The sequence below is a fragment of the Crocuta crocuta genome, unplaced genomic scaffold (assembly GCF_008692635.1).
Source record: "Crocuta crocuta isolate KB4526 unplaced genomic scaffold, BGI_CrCroc_1.0 scaffold190, whole genome shotgun sequence".
NCBI lineage: Eukaryota > Metazoa > Chordata > Mammalia > Carnivora > Hyaenidae > Crocuta > Crocuta crocuta.
Window position 1 is genome coordinate 11,159,965 of NW_027527955.1, and position 17,904 is coordinate 11,177,868.

A 17,904-nucleotide genomic window follows, 5' to 3' on the forward strand; every position below is an offset into this window, starting at 1 on the left:
AACCCACAAACCATGAGATCATGACCTGAGCCAAAGTCGGACGCTTAACTGAGCCACCCAGGCGCCCCCCACATGTTCTTATATTTTAATCATAGGTTCCATGTGAACCATAACAGTATATAACTGATTTTTATAGTGGCTGCTATGTATAAACATTAGAGCAATCAATGAAAATGACAAAAGAACCAAAGAAATAGTACTCATTATGGCTCACAGGCATTACGTGGTGAAGGAATTCAGAATATGTCATCACAAAATATGCTTCTTTGACAGAAGATTATTTTACACTAAGAGCAATAAGTAGCATATGCAGGAAAAGGTCATTTCTTTCCCCTTATCTATTTAAAAGCAGTACAAAATGTACAAAGGTATCCTTCCTTCTACCAGGAAAGACAAAAGTTAGTGACAAAGACAACTTTACAAACTACTCTTTATCCACTAAATTTTTCTCATATATTTACCTTCCCACAACTTGCTGCCACTAGAGCTCAAGGTCCTTTTCCTTTATCTTGACACCCTTCTAAAAATTTATTGTTGTTGTTTTTTGAGGGGCAGGGGAGGCAGAAAACACAACCAGGGGAGGGACAGAGAGAGAGAGAGAATCTTAAGCAGGTTTCATGTCCAGCGTGGAGCCCAATGTGGGGTTTGGTCTCACAACCATGAGATAGATCATGCCTGAGTGAAAATCAAGAGTCAGACGCTTAACTGACTGAACCACCCAGACGCCCCTAAAAATTTACTGTTCTTCAGCTAAGATGCTAAATAAGCTGGAGTTTTAAGCTACTTCTTTGTTACTGCCAGGTGTTCTATGGGTGATACACATGGTAATAGTGATACATGGCAACACATTTCTGCTTATTTTTCTCTTGTCAATCTAATTTATAAGGCCCCACCCAGCTAACCTAAAATGGGTAGAAGAGATTTTCCTCCCCTTCAATGATGAAATAACTATAATACATAAATGTCCTTTGTGACAGACCTTTTCTGTCAAGCAGCTGCCTTGTTCCCTACTCCCAATCTCCATCCTTTAAGACCAGGTAAAGAGTTTGGGATACAGATGCAAGAAAGCTCAAGGAGAGAAGAGGCTGGTTATTCAAAATAGGTCATCTTTCAGCAGTATCTCCCCCCCCATCCCCCCATTAGGGAGATAGTGCAATGCAAAAGTACTAAAATCCAGGTTTGTCAAGTTGTAACAAGAAACCCAGCAAGATTGGTAACACTGAAAGACAAGCGCTCAGAATAGCAATATTTTTGCTTTTTCCTGAGCATCTCTGCAGCAGTGTTGGCTGGAATACTGTAAAATGATGTATCTTTAAAGAGTTAGGAAATGGCTGCTTTGGACAGTGTTTCCAAAACCACAGATAACACAGTAGACTATGTAATTCAGGGTTGTCTCTACCCTACTTCTTCCCGCCATACCTCAGATCACTATTGGCATACAGACCAGGGGTTGGCAAACTTCTACTGCAAGGGGCCAAACAGTAAGTATTTTAGGCTTTGTGGGCCATACAGGCTGTTTTGACTATTCACCAATGCTGAGAGAAGTCATCAGAGACAATATATAACTTAATGAGTGTGGCTATTCTCCAAGAGAAGTTTTTATGGACTCCAAAACTATAATTCCATATATTTTCCTCTTCTCATTTTTTTCCAGTTATTTAAAAATGCAAAAGTTATGTTAGTTCATGGGCCATAACAGCCATAAACAGATGGTGGGCCGGATTTTGTCCATAAATTGTAGTTTGCCAAACTCTGACCTAGACAAGATAACTTTTATAATGAATGCACTTGTTTAAGTCTGAGAAAATGAGCCACAGGTATTGAGCAAGACAGACAAAAAGGCAGAAGAGGCAGGCAATCACAGAGTGAAACAAAGCCTACTTTTCACTTCTCTGGCTTTGGAGTTCAGATGTACTTGGGTTGGTTTAAATCCATCATCTTCTGAGGTGACAGACTCTGAGGAAGTAAATCCCTTAAAAGAGAACAGGAAAGATGTCTTTACTTTCTAAGTCAGGAAAAGGAATTTAATTTAGAAGTTAGCCTACTTTCATCAAGTGTCAGTCTTCATAGGCTGTAGCTACCAGGTTAGTTTTGAAAGCCTCTAAGCTGATATTGTAAGGAAATCTCTAGAGTGACAGCCCTTTTTTGGCTGTGTTCTGCTTCTAGGCACTTTAGTAAACCACAGCTATAAAGGCTTTATCAAGACTGTCAAGACATTCTTTAGGCATTAAAATTCAAAATAAAATTCAAATTCATCCATCTGTGTCCCTCAATTCTCATACCAGATTTGGCTTCAACTGTAAGATGTACAAAGATAAAAACACACTTTAGCTAGTTTTTACTTCAAAGAGAATGTTAAGGGTATTGCCTATCTTTATGAGCTATAGACACTGCAATCACTTTATATAGTAATAACTTTTAAAAAGGGCATATACTTAACACCATGCTTGGCACTCAACCAACTGTTCAGTAAATGTTGACTATTATTATTATTATTATTATTATTATTATTATTATTCAAGTTACTTAAATGGTCAACATTTATTGAGCACTTGGGTGTCAGACATTGTGCTACACAAAGTATCTGATGTTTACCTCATTTAATCCTCTTAACTCTGAGATAGACACTATTATCTTCATTTTACAGATAAAGGAATGTAGACTTGGAGATAGCACCCAGGTAGTAAGAAACAAAGCTGGAGGTCAATCCCAGGTCCAAGTGGCCTGATGGCCCAACTTTTTCATAATTTTGTGATCCTGAAGAGGTATTTACTGTACATTATGAGGGCAGAGGATAAATATTTGCACACCACCTAGAGCAGAGTTTTTACTTTTCATCAGCCAGCCCTACTGTGAACTACCATTATGTCTTCCTCTGTTCTTTTTGCTGCATCTTTCTTTGCTTCCAGGTTATAGTCTCTGACTTATTCTTCTCAGTACAGACTGAAAAGTGTACCTTTAGAGGCTATCATGTAAAATGCTCTTTCTGGATGATTCTTTTATTAGGCTGTGCCTCTTCTTTCTCTTACATCTTACAACCTTATCTCCTAAAACTACATAACTGCATCTTTTTTCTTATTATGTATCACTAACAACTCTGGAACACTTCAGCTTTTCCTATAAATTCTCAGAACTGGATAGCTCACAGTCTCAGTGAAATACATTGTCAGATCATGACCAATACTCTCCTTATGTATCTAAGTTGGGAACATGCCAATCAACCATGGAGGACACTAATAAAGCATGCTTCTAACATTTCAAGAGTATACCCATTCAAAAACAATAAAAGAAATCCTACATATTATTAAATAAGACAAACAACTGGAACTAAGTGCCCCATCTACATTTTGCAGTTTTTACCATCTTTTTCCCATTGCATTGAGTAATGGCTGTCTTCGCTTTAGGACTTCTAATGACTGAATGATACTGAATTCTTGAAATATTGTTACATTTCATTTCTCTGAAAAGGAAAAAAAAAAGTTATTCTATATGTCACTAAAAATTATCTTTATTGGACCTTGAAATACAGATATCACTGTTACATAAGTATCCATTAAAAATTAATCTCATAACATCTATGTATAGCCCTCACTAAAGAATATATTTTAAAAAAATTTTTAATGTTTTGTTTATTTCTGAGACAAAGAAGAGACACAGCGTGAGCAGGGGAGGATAAGAGAAAGAGGGAGACACAAAATCCGAAGCAGACTCTGAGCTAGCTGTCAGCACAGAGCCCGATGTAGGGCTCGAACCCACGAACTGCGAGATCATGACCTGAGCCGAAGTCGTACGTTTAACCGACTGAGCCACCCAGGTATGCCATATTTTAAAGTCAATAATTTTTGAAGTATGTTAAAAAAGATAATCCAGGGGTGCCTGGGTGGCTCAGTCGGTTAAGCGTCTGGCTTCAGCTCAGGTCATGATCTCACAGTTCGTGGGTTCGAGCCCCACATCGGGCTCTGTGCTGACAACTAGCTCAGAGCCTGGAGCCTGCTTCAGATTCTGTGTCTCCCTCTCTCTCTGACCCTCCCCTGCTCATGCTGTCTCTCTCTCTCTCTCTCAAAAATAAATGTTAAAAAAAAAAAGATAATCCATCCTGCTTCACACATAAGATGGGAGACAATAAAAGGACTGTAAAAGTTATGACATCCGTAAAGACTCTGATTAAAATCATACATTTTTTAAAGGTAAAGCTCCAAAAATAGAACACGGAGGGAAAAAAAAGTCTATTGGCTAGATTTTAAAATCTAAGTGTCCTAGATTTTTCTGTGTTAGACTTATAACCCTGAAGCAAGCTGATATACAGGAGATACACAGGAATAGGGGGTAAAGTAAGAAACAAAGAGAACCACTCTTAATCAATAATACAGATCAATCTTGACTGGGTTCCTAAGATCATACTTACGTAACAGGCTCTTTTAAACTATTTTTGAATGTAGGTGGACACTCCTCAGTCTCAGCACTTCTATGTGTTTCCAGGTCCAATGGGATAACTTCAACCTCACAATCTGAGACTTCTAGTTTCCTCTTTTTTGAAAACATATTTTTCATAATATTCTCTTCTTTTCCATTTTCATTAGTAGCATCAGGTTTCTCAGTGTTAGATCTGCTTAGTAATCTTCCTAAAAGAAAAAAGTAAGGATTTAATGAGACAGAAGATAATATAATTGCCAAGCAACAAAAAAAGCATTTCTATTCTGCTCCATTACTAAAGAAACCTGTGAGGAGCGCCTGGGTGGGTCAGTCGGTTGAGCATCCGACTTCGGCTCAGGTCATGATCTCAAGTTTCTTGGGTTTGAGCCCTGCATCAGGATCTGTGCTGACAGCTAGCTCAGAGCCTGGAGCCTGTTTCAGATTCTGTGTCACCCTCTCTGTCTGACCCTCCCCTGCTCACGCTGTCTCTCTCTCTCAGAAATAAATTTTAAAAAACATTAAAAAAGAAAGAAAGAACTCTGTGAAATGTCCTTTGTTTCTAGAATGAAAAAAAAACACACAAAAAAACATTAATCCTAGAAAACTCTTGTAAGAAACAATAAACTTCCATATCTTGCAGGATGTGAAAAAAATTGACCATATAAAAAAAGCATTGTCTGTTCTGGTATAACATGAAAGAGAATACATTTAGCTACAATAATATAAAAGAAAATTATAGATCAGAAAATATTCTAGAAAATTAGAGAGGTGAACTCCAGTCTTAAGATTACAACTTTTATGGGGAAGCTGGGTGGCTCAGTTGGTTCAGTGTCCAACCTCAGCTCAGGTCATGATCTCACAGTCATGGCTTTGAGCCCCACATGGGGCTCTCTGCTGTCAGCACAGAGCCCTCTATGGATCCTCTGTCCCTCTCTCTCTCAGCCCCTCCCCCACTCATTCTCTCTCCCTCTTCTCTCTCTCTCAAAAATAAACATAAAAAAAAAGAGTGTAGCTTTTAGTCTAGTTAAAAATGCCTTATCAGCTAAAACTTACATATGATTTTTATAAAGTGACCAATTTAAATCTGAGGTGATATGCACCTATTGTTCTCATATTAAGTTCTAGTATAATATTAAAATATTCAAGTTTTCTTGTAAGGGACTGAAAATTATACTGACCACATCAAAATTAGCAGCTGTATCAGAGAGATACCTTAGGTACATTTTCTAGTAATGCAGATAAAACCAGTGACAGTTCCTGGACACTACGTGGCACCATATAAGGCAGCTGACTTTCACCAGAGTTATTCTGAGAAACAGGAGATACAAAGTGTAGACTAATTGTGTAGTAGGAGTGTAAGTGGTATGTGACAGCAACCCAAGTGTGACTGTTATGAATTATAATAATTCTTGCCTTTACTGAAGTGACCCTGGAATTTCAGATGAGAAGGGTTGCTCTGGTCCCTGCTGCCTTGCTGTCAAGACTCAGTCTAGGACATTTCCTTTAGACTGGCTCCAGAGCCACATTCCCTCAACTTTTCTCATTTTATGGTACACATAGGAAGTGAGGGTTTTTGCCTGATACGCTGGGGTAAATGGCTAAGACTACTGGAGACAGGTGTTTCTGGCCTGGAGGCTGTGACCAGAAAGAATCAGTAACTGCACAGGGGCACTTGGGTGGCTCAGTCGGTTAAGCGTCTGACTTTGGCTCAGGTCATGATCTTGCAGTTCATGATGGAGTCCTGTGTCGGGCTCTGTGCTGACAGCCTGGAGCCTAGGCCCTGCTTGATTCTGTGTCCCCCTGTCTCTCTGCCCCTTCCCTCCTTGTGCTCTTTCTCTCAAATAAACATTTAAAAAAATCATTAACTGCACAACTATGACACACCAGCGGGGAAGTTTTGCTCAGAGTGTGAGCAACTCTCTGGAGTCCCTGAAATGGAGTGAGCTGCTTCAAGTCACTGCCTGAATCATCCTGTGCAGGTATTTATTACAAACTTAATTTGTTAAATTCTAACAACTCCAGTCATTGAGCAAGACAGTCTTTGATTAATAATCTTTACTTTAGCAAATCAGTTACATAGTTTTCTTTTTTTTAAATGTTTATTTATTTTGAGAGAGAAAGAGAGAGAAGTGGGGAAGGACAGAGAGAAAGAATCCCAAGTAGGCTCTGCAGTGTCAGCTCAGACCCCAACATAGGGCTTGTTCTCAGAGCCACAAGATCACAGCCTGAGCCAATATCAAGAGGCAGATGCTCAAATGACTGAGCCTCTCAAGTACCCCAGTCATGCATTTCTTTTCTTTTTTTTTTTTAGTTTATTTACTTGAGACAGAGAGACAGTGTGAGTGGGGGAAGGACAGAGAGAGAGGGAGACAGACGAGAACCCTTTGTCCATGCTGTCAGCATGGAGCCCAACATGGGGCTCGAACTCACAAAACTATGAGACCATGACCTGAGTCCAAACCAAGTGTCAGATATTTAACCGAGTGAGCAACCCAGGTACCCCTAGTTTTCTTATTCAAAAAGACTTCTTACCACAAAGTATCTGTAGCCATCATGGAGACAAAAAAAATGTGCCTCACACAATAACCCAAGTCTTATCTTTGAGCCTTTCTTTTCTGGAATATCCAGTGTTTCCTAGAACATCCCATCCCTTCAGTGCTCAATCTCCCAGTTACTTGTCCCCACTCTGATGCTCCTCCTATATATTATTGTTCCTGTCCTTGCTGTAAGATCCTTACTGTCTAGAAAAAGAGATTCAGAAATGTATATCTTACTATAATTTGAATAATTAACCTTTGCTTTACCTGAATAAATGCAAACAAATGTCCCTCTGTCAATGTCATCTAGGCAGCGTACTCCCCATCCTTTCTTCTCAGTTTTGAACACCTGTAGCCTTACTTGAGGTCCATGCTGGACAACTCGGTTTTGACACATTTGTCGATTACACTTGCACAACAGGCTGCATTCATAAATGCTGTCAATAAAATATGCAAGAGAAAATCAATCAGATATCCTAAATTAAAAGCAAAATTAGTTTCTACTGCTACCTGATCAATAATTACCAAGGGAGGCAGACTAAGTGTGAAGGCTCCTAAAGCTAGACTGCTGGGATTCTCATAGCTCCAGTCATCTACTAACTATATAACTTGGATGAGTTATTTAACCTCTCTGTGCTTCAAATTTCCATTTTTAAAAATGGGGATATATGATAGTACCTATCTTATAGGGCTGTTTCATAATTTAATGAGTCAGTATTTACAAGGTGCTTAAGGCAATGCCTGGCACATAATGTTAAAAATGTGTAGAAATGTCTGAGAAGGGAATGTCTAGGAAGAAAGCTTTTCTGTTTCTGTGTATTTTTTAATAACAACAATCTCGAAAGTTTGAAAATTCCCAATCCTTAGATGAGCTTTGCAAGCTATATTTCTTAATGAAAAAATGGCTGCCCAAAGTAGGCTAACCCTAGAGGGGAAGAGCCAACTCAAAGCAAACGTTTAAGTATGTTCTGCATGGTACATGAGTGTTCTCTGACTTCCACTTCCAAGAACAATATATAAGTTTGTTTTTTCATTCCTTAATATATAGATTTCTGGAATAAAAATTAATATTTACTGATATCTATAAGACTACAGATCATAATAATAAAATACCCACCTTCAAAAATACAAACACCCTGCAACAAATCCTCAAGGTATCTTACCCAGTAGGTATTTGTCTCTGTAGTCTTTTATATTTATATCCAGTGGTTATTTTATTACTTGACAAGGGGCAAGTCTTGGCATTCCTTGCTGTCAATTGAAGACATGCACATTTTGTTCTAAAAGGAAGGCAAAGGATGCAGAAGTTAGAAATAAAAAAGCACCAATGAGTAATGATAGTCTTCATAAAAGTGTAAATGATAGGGGCGCTGGGGTGGCTCAGTCGGTTGAGTGTCCAACTGTTGGTTTTAGCTCAGGTCATGATATCAAAGTTCATGAGAGAGCCCCACATCGGGCTCTATGCTGACAGTGTGGAGGTTGCTTGGGATTCTGTTTCCTTCTCTCTCTGCCCCTCCCTTGCTCATGATCTCTCTCTCTCAAAAATAAATAAACAAACAAATAAATAAATAAATAAATGTATGTGTGTATGTATGTATGTTAAAAACTGTAAATGATTTATAAAGGATGTAATTGTATTTAGAACAGTCATTTGGCTCATGGACAGCTGGACTTTTTCCCTAAACAGGTATCTTTAAAAGACAAAAACAAAGGAATTTATAAATAATTCTAAGCTACCCTGTCCCTGTATTTGTTCATGCAATACATTCTTAACTGTATGAGTTTTAATTTTTTAAAATGAATTCCTTTCGTTTCCTATCCAGCAGAAGCTAGTTTGTGAAAATTCTTCTAGGTCCCCGCTCCTACAATGGATACACTTACATATGAAAGGGCATGGGTAGTTTAGCAGACATCTTACATTATCTCTCCCTCCAATGACATGAAAACAGACTAGGGAGATTGATGCTGGCCATCTAGCTACTACAATCTGTTTTTCATAATGTTGCTAAAGCAGACAACACGCAACCACAGATTTCTCGTGAAAGATGGCAATGTAGGAAGACCTCCTCCACAGACACACTAGATTTACCTATTTATAGAGCAATGCCTCATGAAGAACTGAAGGCTGACTGAACAGGTTCTTCACAACAAAAGATAGAGAGAATACATAGAGAATGGCAAGAGAGACAGAAACACTGTAATGAAGGGAAACCCCCACCACCTCTGACACTTCAAACTGCAGTGGGGAAGGACTCATGAGTAAATTTATCTGCCCTCCGGCACAGAAAAAAGGCTGTAGTTTAAAATGACAACTAGAATACAAAGGAATTGGCCTTAAAACCCCACCAATTGGCAGGGGAGCTGCTGGAACTCTTTCTGAGTCAGTGGGACTGGCAAGCGCCCTATTTTACATTTCCTCTTCACCTTAGTAGCACAGATAAGAGTAGGGTCTGGGCGCCCTACTTGGCCTATTACCATACCAAGCCTTGGACACTCTGGAGCACAGATAAAAGTTGCATTTTCAGGGGCGCCTGGGTGGCTTAGGCTTAGACCTAAGCGTCCGACTTTTGCTTAGGTCATGATCTTGCGGTTCGTGGGTTCGAGCCCCGCGTCGGGCTCTGTGCTGACTGCCAGCTCAGAGCCTGGAGCCTGTTTCAGAGTCTGTATCTCCCTCTCTCTCTGACCCTACCCTGCTCACGCTGTCTCTCTCTCTCTCTCCTAGAAAAAAAAAAATTAAAAAATAAGTTTCATTTTCAAAGAGCAGCTAGGACCTAAAGGACTCAGCCCTAAAACTATGCAAAATGCCAGAGGAGCTGCTGAAACCCTCTCGGAGTCAGAGAGGCTGGTGAACGCCACAGGTGATATTCCTCCTCCACCCTAATACTGCAGACAGGACCAGAGTACCGGTTAGTAGTCATAGCAGACCTACCACTGCAGTGAGCCCTGGATCCTAGCCCACACCAGCCCTAGCCATCCCATCAAAGCGGCCCCAGTGCAGCACACACTGATACCTCTGGTCAGCATTTACCACAGCTGCAGCCATCTCTTCAAGGTGACACAGGTGCAAACTACCCTGGGAGACTCCAGGCTCACACTACTCTGGCTTCAGATGACATGTTAGCACACCCCTGGTGCACAGCATCCTAGGACCTCCTGATCCATTTCCTGCCTCAGCCCCAGGCCCCGTCAGGCTGCCCTGAATATAAAACTATGGGGACCCTTGGCCTAACACCCATTTAAGCTTTAGGGTACCCTCTCTGTGAAGAATCCTGGGACCACCCCAGCCAATGCCCACTTCAGCTTCAGCTGTCTGGACAATGTGCCATCTATGCTGAGAGCCCTAGGACTACCCCATCCCGCACCAAATTCAGCTCCAGGCATCCCACCAGGACAGTGTCAGCATGGAGTCCCTTGTACCCACAGCCCACAAGAGCCATAGCTCCAGCCAGTCAAAGTCACCAGGTACACAGTCCCCAAAGACACAGTCATACACAAGATCATTACTTCCCATTTAGGAGAAGTAATGATTCTCCCTAATTCAACAGAAACAAAGACAGAAAGTCAAGCAAAATGAGGAGACAGGAATATGCTCCAAACAAAAAAACTACACAAAACCTCAGAAAATAAACTAAATGAAATGGAGATAAGCAATATGCCTGATAGAGAGTTCAGAGTAATGATCATGAAGACATTTACCAGACTGTAGAGAAGATTGAATGAACCCAGTGAAAATGTCAACAGAGATAGAAAATATGAAAAAGAACCTATCAGAGTTGAAGACTATAACTGAAATAAAAAATATACTAGAGGGAATGAACAGATTTGAGGATGGAGAAGAACATATTAGCAATCTGGAAGATTGGGTAATGGAGAGCACCCAAGCTGAATAATGAAATGAAAACACAAATTTTTTTAAAAAAATGAGGATAGGTTAAGGGGTCTCTTGGATAATATCAAGTGAGTAAACATTTGCATTATAGGGGTCCTGGAAATAAAAGGGAGAAAGTGGCAGAAAACTTATTTGAAGAAATAATAGTTGAATATTTCCCTAACCCAGGGAAAGAAACAGATATCCAGGTTCAGGAAGCACAGAAAGTTTCAAACAAGATGAATCCACAGAGGTCCACACCATGATACATAATAATTAAAATGTCAAAGATCAAAAATAAAGATAGAATTTTAAAAACAGCGAGAAGCAAATAGTAACATTTAAGGATAAACCCATAAAGCTATCAGCTGGTTTTTCAGTAGAAACTTTGCGGGCCAGAAGGGAGTGGACATGATATATTCAAAGTACTGAAAGGAAAAAAAAAAAAAAATCTACAACTAAGAATATTCTATTTGGCAAGATTATAATTCAGAATTCAAGGAGACATAAAGACTTTCCCAGACAAACAAGTTAAAGGGTTCATCACTACCAGTCTGCCTTTACAAGAAATGTTCAAGCGGAACACAAAAGGCCGTAATTAGAAGAAAATTATGAAAGGAAAGATGACTCACAAAATTAAAAGATATAAAATGTGACAATATAGATATAAAATGTGGGAGGGGGGAGATAAAATGTGGGAGGGGGGAGTTAAAATGAAGAGGTTCTTTTAGACTGTGTTCAACCTTAAATGACCATCAGTTTAATACAGACAACTCTATACTTAGGATGTTATTTATATATAACCAGAAAACAATTAACAAAATGGCAATCAGTACACACCTATCAATTATTATGTTAAATGTAAATGGACTAAATGCTTCAATCAAAAAATAGAGAGTGACAGAATGGATTTAAAAACAAAAACAAGAACCATCTATGTGCTGAGACTCTATGTACTATGTACAAGAGACTCTTTTCAGACCTAAAGACACAGACTCAAAATGAAAAGATGGAAAAAAATATTCTGTGCAAATGGAAGTGGAAAAAAAAAACTTGCAGTAGCAATACTTATGTTGGACAAAATGGACTTCAAAACAAAGATTGTAACAAGACACAAAAATGGGCGCTATATAATGATAAAGGGGTCAATCCAAAAACAGGATACAGCATTATAAATATTTAAGCACTCAACATGGTAGCTCCTAAATGCAAAAGGAAATTTTTAACCGACATAAACGGAGAAACAGACAGAAATACAGTAATAGTATGAGACTTTAATATCCTACTTACATCAGTGAATAGATCATCCAGGGAGAAAGTCAATAAGGAAACAGTGTCTTTGAACAACACATTAGACCAGATGGACTTAAGGGACGTATATACAGAACATTCAAGCCAAATATAACAGAACACACATTCTTTCCAAGTGCACACTGAACATTCTATAGGATAGATCACATATCCCAGTAAACACGTCTTAATAAATTTAAGAAGACTGAAATCCTATCAAATATCTTTTCTGACCACAATGGAATGAAATTAGAAATCAATTACAAAAAAAAAGCGGAGAAACCATAAACATTTAGAGGCTAAAGAATATGCTACTAAACAAGCAATGGCTCAATGAAGACATCAAAGAGAAAATTTAAAAATACCTCCAAACAAATGAAACCCAATGATCCAAAATCTTTGGGAAGCAGCAAAAGCAGTTTTAAAAGGGAAACGTATAGTGATCTCAAGAACCAAGAAAAATCGCAAACAATTTAAACTTACACCTCAAGGAACTAGAAAAAGAAGAACAAGACCCCAAATTAGTAGAGTAAAGCAAATAATAAAGAACATGGCAGAAATAAATGTAAAGAGAATAAGAACAAAAATAGAAACGATCAATGACACCAAGAGCTGGATCTTTGAAAAGAAAAACAAAATTGATAAACCTTTAGCCAAATCTATCAAGAATAAAAGAGGATCCAAATAAATAAAATCAGAAATGAAAGGGGTGAAGTAACAACTGACACTACAGAAGTACAAAGGATGATGAGAGATAAGAGACTACTATGAAAAATTACATGCCAACAAGTTAACAACCTAGAAGAAATGGATAAGTTCACAGAAACATATAATTTTCCAAAACTATACCAAGAAATAGAAAATCTGCATAAGCTTATTACTAGTAGCAAAACTGAACTGGAAATCAAAAAGCTCCAGTTAAAGAGGAGTTAATACCTATTCTCAAACTATTCTAAAAGAAAGGAAAACTTCCAAATCCATTCTATGAGGCCAGCATTATCTTGATACCAAAACCAAATAGATACATTACCAAAAAAATAAAACTACAGGTGAAGATCCCTGATGAACACAGATGCAAAAATCCTCTAGAGATTAGCAAACCAAATTCAACAATACATTAAAAAGATCATTCACCACAATCAAATGGGATTTATTCCTGAGGTGCAAAGATGGTTCAATATATGCAAATAAATGAATATGATACTCAACATTAACAAAATGAAGGATAAAAATCATAGGATAATCTCAATAGATTCACAAAAAGCATTTGACAAAATCCAACATTGTTCATGATTGAATAAAAAACAAAAACCCCTCAACACACTGGGGTTAGAGGGAACATACCTTAACATAATAAAGGCCATAAATGACAAACTCAGAGCTAACATCATACTCAGTGATGAAACCTGAGAGCTTATCCTCTAAGACCAGGAATAAGACCAGGATATCCACTCCCATTTCTTTTATTCAACATAATACAGGAAGTCCTAGCCACAGCAAACAGACAAGAAAAAGAAATAAGAGGCATCCAAATTAGTAAGAAAAAAGTAAAATTGTCACTATTTGCAGATGACATGATACTATATACAGAAAACGCTAAAGACTCCATCAAAAAACTACTAGAACTGATAAATGAATTCAGTAAAATCAGAGGATATAAAATCGATGTACAGAAATCCATTGCATTTCTCTACATTAAGTAATACAAAAAGAAATTAAGAAAGCAATCTCATTTATAATTGTACCAAAATAGGGATGGCTGGGTGGGTCAGTTGGTTAAGCACCTGCCTTTGGCTCAGGTCATGATCTTGTGGTTCGTGTGTTCAAGCCCTGCATTGGTTTATGTGCTGACAGCTTAGAGCCTGGAGCCTGCTTCAGATTCTGTCTCTCTCTCTCTCAGAAATAATAAACATTAAAAAAAAATGTGCCAAAATAATAAAATACCTAAGAATAAACTTAATCAAAGTGGGGGTGTTTGGGTGGCTCAGTTGGTTAAATGTCTGACTTTGGCTGGCTCAGTTGGTTAAATGTCTGACTTTGGCTCTGGTCATGATCTTGCAGTTTGTAAGTTCAAGCCCCACATCAGGCTCTGTGCTAACAGCTGTGCTAACAGCCTGCTACAGATTCTGGGTCTCCTTCTCTCTCTCTCTCTGCCCCTAGCTCACACCCTGTCTCTCTCTCAAAAGTAAATTAACATTTAAAAAAATTAAAAAAAAAAAAAAACACTTAACCAAGGTGAAAAACCTGTACTCTAACAATGACTGATGAAAGAAATCAAAGACACAAACAAATGGAAAGCTATTCCATGCTCATGGACTGGAAGAATACTGTTAAAATGTCTATACTACCCAAAGCAATCTACAGGTTTAATGCAATCCTGTTAAAATACCAACAGCATTCTTCACAGAACTAGAACAACTAATAAAATTTGTATGGACCCCCCCCCCCACACACACCTCAAATAGTCAAAACAATCTTGAAAAAGAGAAAAAGCTGGAAGCATCACAATTCCAGATTTTAAGTTATACGACAAGGCTGTAGTAACCAAAATAGTATGGTACTGGCACAAAAACAGACACACAGATCAAAAGAACAGGATAGAAAGCCCTGAAACAAACCCATGAATATATCATCAACTAACATGATAAACGAGGTAAGAATATGCAATGGGAAAAAGACACTCTCTTCAATAAATAGTGTTGGGAAAACAGGATAGCTACATGCAAAAGAACAAAACTGTACCACTTTCTCACACCACAAATAAAAAAATAAACTCAAAATGGATTAAGGACCTAAATGTGAGACCTGAAATCAAAAAAAGTCCTAGAAGAGAGCACAGGGATCAGTTTCTCTGACATCAGTTGAAGCAGTGTTTTTCTAGATATGTCTCCTCAGGCAAGGAAAATAGAAGCAAAAATAAACTACTGGGACTATATCAAAATAAAAGCTTCTATACAGAAATGGAAACCATCAAGAACACAAAAACACAACCTACAGAATGAGGAAAGTTATTTGCAAATGACATATCTGATAATGGGCTAGTATCCAAAATACATAAGAACTTACATAACTTAACACCCAGAGAATAATCCAATTAAGAAATGGGCAGAAGATATGAGCAGAAATTTCTCCAAAGAAGACATATGGCTAACAGACACATGAAAAGATGCTCAACATTCTTCATTATCAGGGAAATGCATATCAAAACTACAGTAAGATATCATCTCACACCTTTCAGAATAGCTAAAATCAAAAACACAAGAAACAAGTTTTGGTGAAGATGTGGAGAAAAAGGAACTCTCTCATTACACTGTTGATGTGAATGCACACTGGTTGCAGCCACTGTGGAAAACCATATGGAGGTTCCTCAGAAAGTTAAAACTTCTGTGATCCAGTAATCACAGTACTAGGTATTTACTCAAATAATTTTAAAAAAATGCTAATTCAAAAGGATATATGCATCCCTGTTTATTACAGCATTATATACAATAGCCAAATTATGGAAGCAGCCCAGTGTCCATTGACAGATGAATGGATAGAGAAGAGTTGGTATGTATATATATGTATGTGTGTGTGTGTATGTACATATATATAAACACACACTGGAATATTATTCAGACATAAAAACAAATGAAATCTTGCCATGTGCAACAACATGGCTGGAGCTTGAGAGTATAATGCTAAGTGAGATAAGTCAGTTAGCTAAAGACAAAAACCGTATGATTTCAGTCATATGTGGAATTTAAAAAACAAAGTAAATGAGCAAAGGAGTTAAAAAAAAATTAAAAAAAGAGGGAGAGATGGGGTGCCTGGGTGGCTCAGTCAGTTAAGCACCTGACACTTGATTTTGGTTCAGGTCATGATCTCACTGTTAGTGGGTTTGAGGTCTGCATCAGGCTCTGCAGTGATAGCATGGAGCCTGTTTGGGATTCTCTTTCTGCCTCTCTCTGCCCTTCCGCTGCTTGCGTGTGCATGCACTCTCTTTCTCTCTCAAAAGAAATAAATAAAACTTAACAGAGAGAGAGAGAGGGACAAATCAAGGAACAGACTCTTGAGAACAAACTGATGGTTACCACAGGGGAGGTGGGTAGGGAAATAGGTGAAATAGCTGATGGGGATTAAGAGTACACTTATCATGATGTGCACTGAGTAATGAATAGAACTGCTGAATTGTTATATTATACACCTGAAACTAATATAACACTGTATGTTAAGTATATTGGAATTAAAAATCTTAATAAAAAACAAAAATTAATATGCAAGACAAAAAGCTCCAGAAATCTGTTGTATCTTTACATACTATTAACAAAGTAGTAGAAAGAGAAATTAAGAAAAAACAATCCCATTTATAATTGCACCAAAAAGAATAAAATATCTGAGAATAAACTTAACTAAGGAGCTAAAAAAAACCTATATTCTGAAAACCATAAAACACTCATGAAAGAAACTGAAGATGACACAAATGGAAAAATATTCTATATTCATGGACTGGGAGAATTAATATTTTTAAAAGGTCCACATTACTCAAAGCAATCTAGGGACTCAATGCAATCCTTTTCAAAATACCAATACTATTTTTCACACAATCAGAACAAATAATACTAGAAGTTGTATGGAACCACAAAAGATTCTAAATATCCAGAGCAATCTTGGGAAAGAAAAAAGCTGGAGGTAACATAGTCTCAGATAACAAGATATACTACAAAGTTATAATAATCAAAATCGTATGGTACCGGCAAAAAAATAGACACTTAGATCAATGGAACAGATACAGAGTCCAGAAATAGATGTACATTCACATGGTCAGTTATTCTTAACAAAGGAGACAAGAATATACAACTGGGGAATGACAGTTTCTGCAATAAATGGTGCTGGGAAAATTGGGCAGCTACATGCAAAGAATGAAACTGGACCACTTTCCCACACCATACACAAAAATGAACTAAAAATGGATTAAAGACCTAACTAAATGTGAGACCTGAAACAATAAAACTCCTAGAAGAAAACATAGGCAGCCATTTCCTTGACATGGGCTGTAGAAACATTTTTCTAGATATGGCTCTTGAGGCAAAGGAAACACTAGCAAAAATAAACCACTGGGACTATACCAAAACAAAAAGCTTTGGCACAGCATGGGAAACCATCAACATAATGAAAAGGCAACCTACTCAATGGGAGAACATATTTGCAAATGACATACCTGATAAGGGGTTAATATCCAAAACAAACAAAATAACTCACACAACTCAAAACCAAAAAACCAAATAATCTGATTAAATAATAGGCAGAGGACCTGAAGAGACATTTTTCCAAAGAAGATATACAGACAACCAACAGACACATGAAAAGATGCTCAACATTACTATCAGGGAAATGAAAATCAAAAACCACAATGAAAACAAACAAAAACCACAGTGAGATACATCACTTTACACCTATCTGAATGTCTAGTACCCCATAGAAATAACAAGTGTTGGTGAGGATGTGAAGAAAATCACTGTATATATTGTACATATCATCTCTAAAAATAAAACATTACATATAAAAACTAAACTTTCAAAAGGTTTGGTGCTACATCCTCTATACTTTTACATACATACATACTCTATACTTTTACATACATACCTACAAACATTATAATGTTTTTAAAAATTCACTATAGTTACTATCCTACAACTTGCCTTTTTCACTCAAAATAGTGTTTTTGAGATTCATCTGTTATATACAAATCTAGTTAATTCTTTTTAATTTTCTGACAGCAATTAGATAAACAATTTAAGCTGCTTAGTGAAGTTG

The 17,904-nt window shown here is 37.6% G+C and overlaps 1 protein-coding gene across 6 annotated transcripts in view; it reads right to left on the reverse strand.

Moving 5' to 3' along the window:
- SETDB2 (SET domain bifurcated histone lysine methyltransferase 2) overlaps window positions 1-17,904 on the reverse strand; it is a 62,646-nt gene that overhangs the window by 7,596 nt on the left and 37,146 nt on the right. For all 6 annotated transcript variants that reach the window (XM_077752609.1, XM_077752608.1, XM_077752607.1 and 3 more), the window contains 5 exons: window positions 8,114-8,230; window positions 7,218-7,387; window positions 4,406-4,622; window positions 3,361-3,460; window positions 1,882-1,972 (listed from right to left, as the gene is read on the reverse strand). In XM_077752609.1, the coding sequence (XP_077608735.1) occupies window positions 1,882-1,972; window positions 3,361-3,460; window positions 4,406-4,622; window positions 7,218-7,387; window positions 8,114-8,230 (695 nt within the window). The remainder of the gene's footprint in view (window positions 1-1,881; window positions 1,973-3,360; window positions 3,461-4,405; window positions 4,623-7,217; window positions 7,388-8,113; window positions 8,231-17,904) is intronic.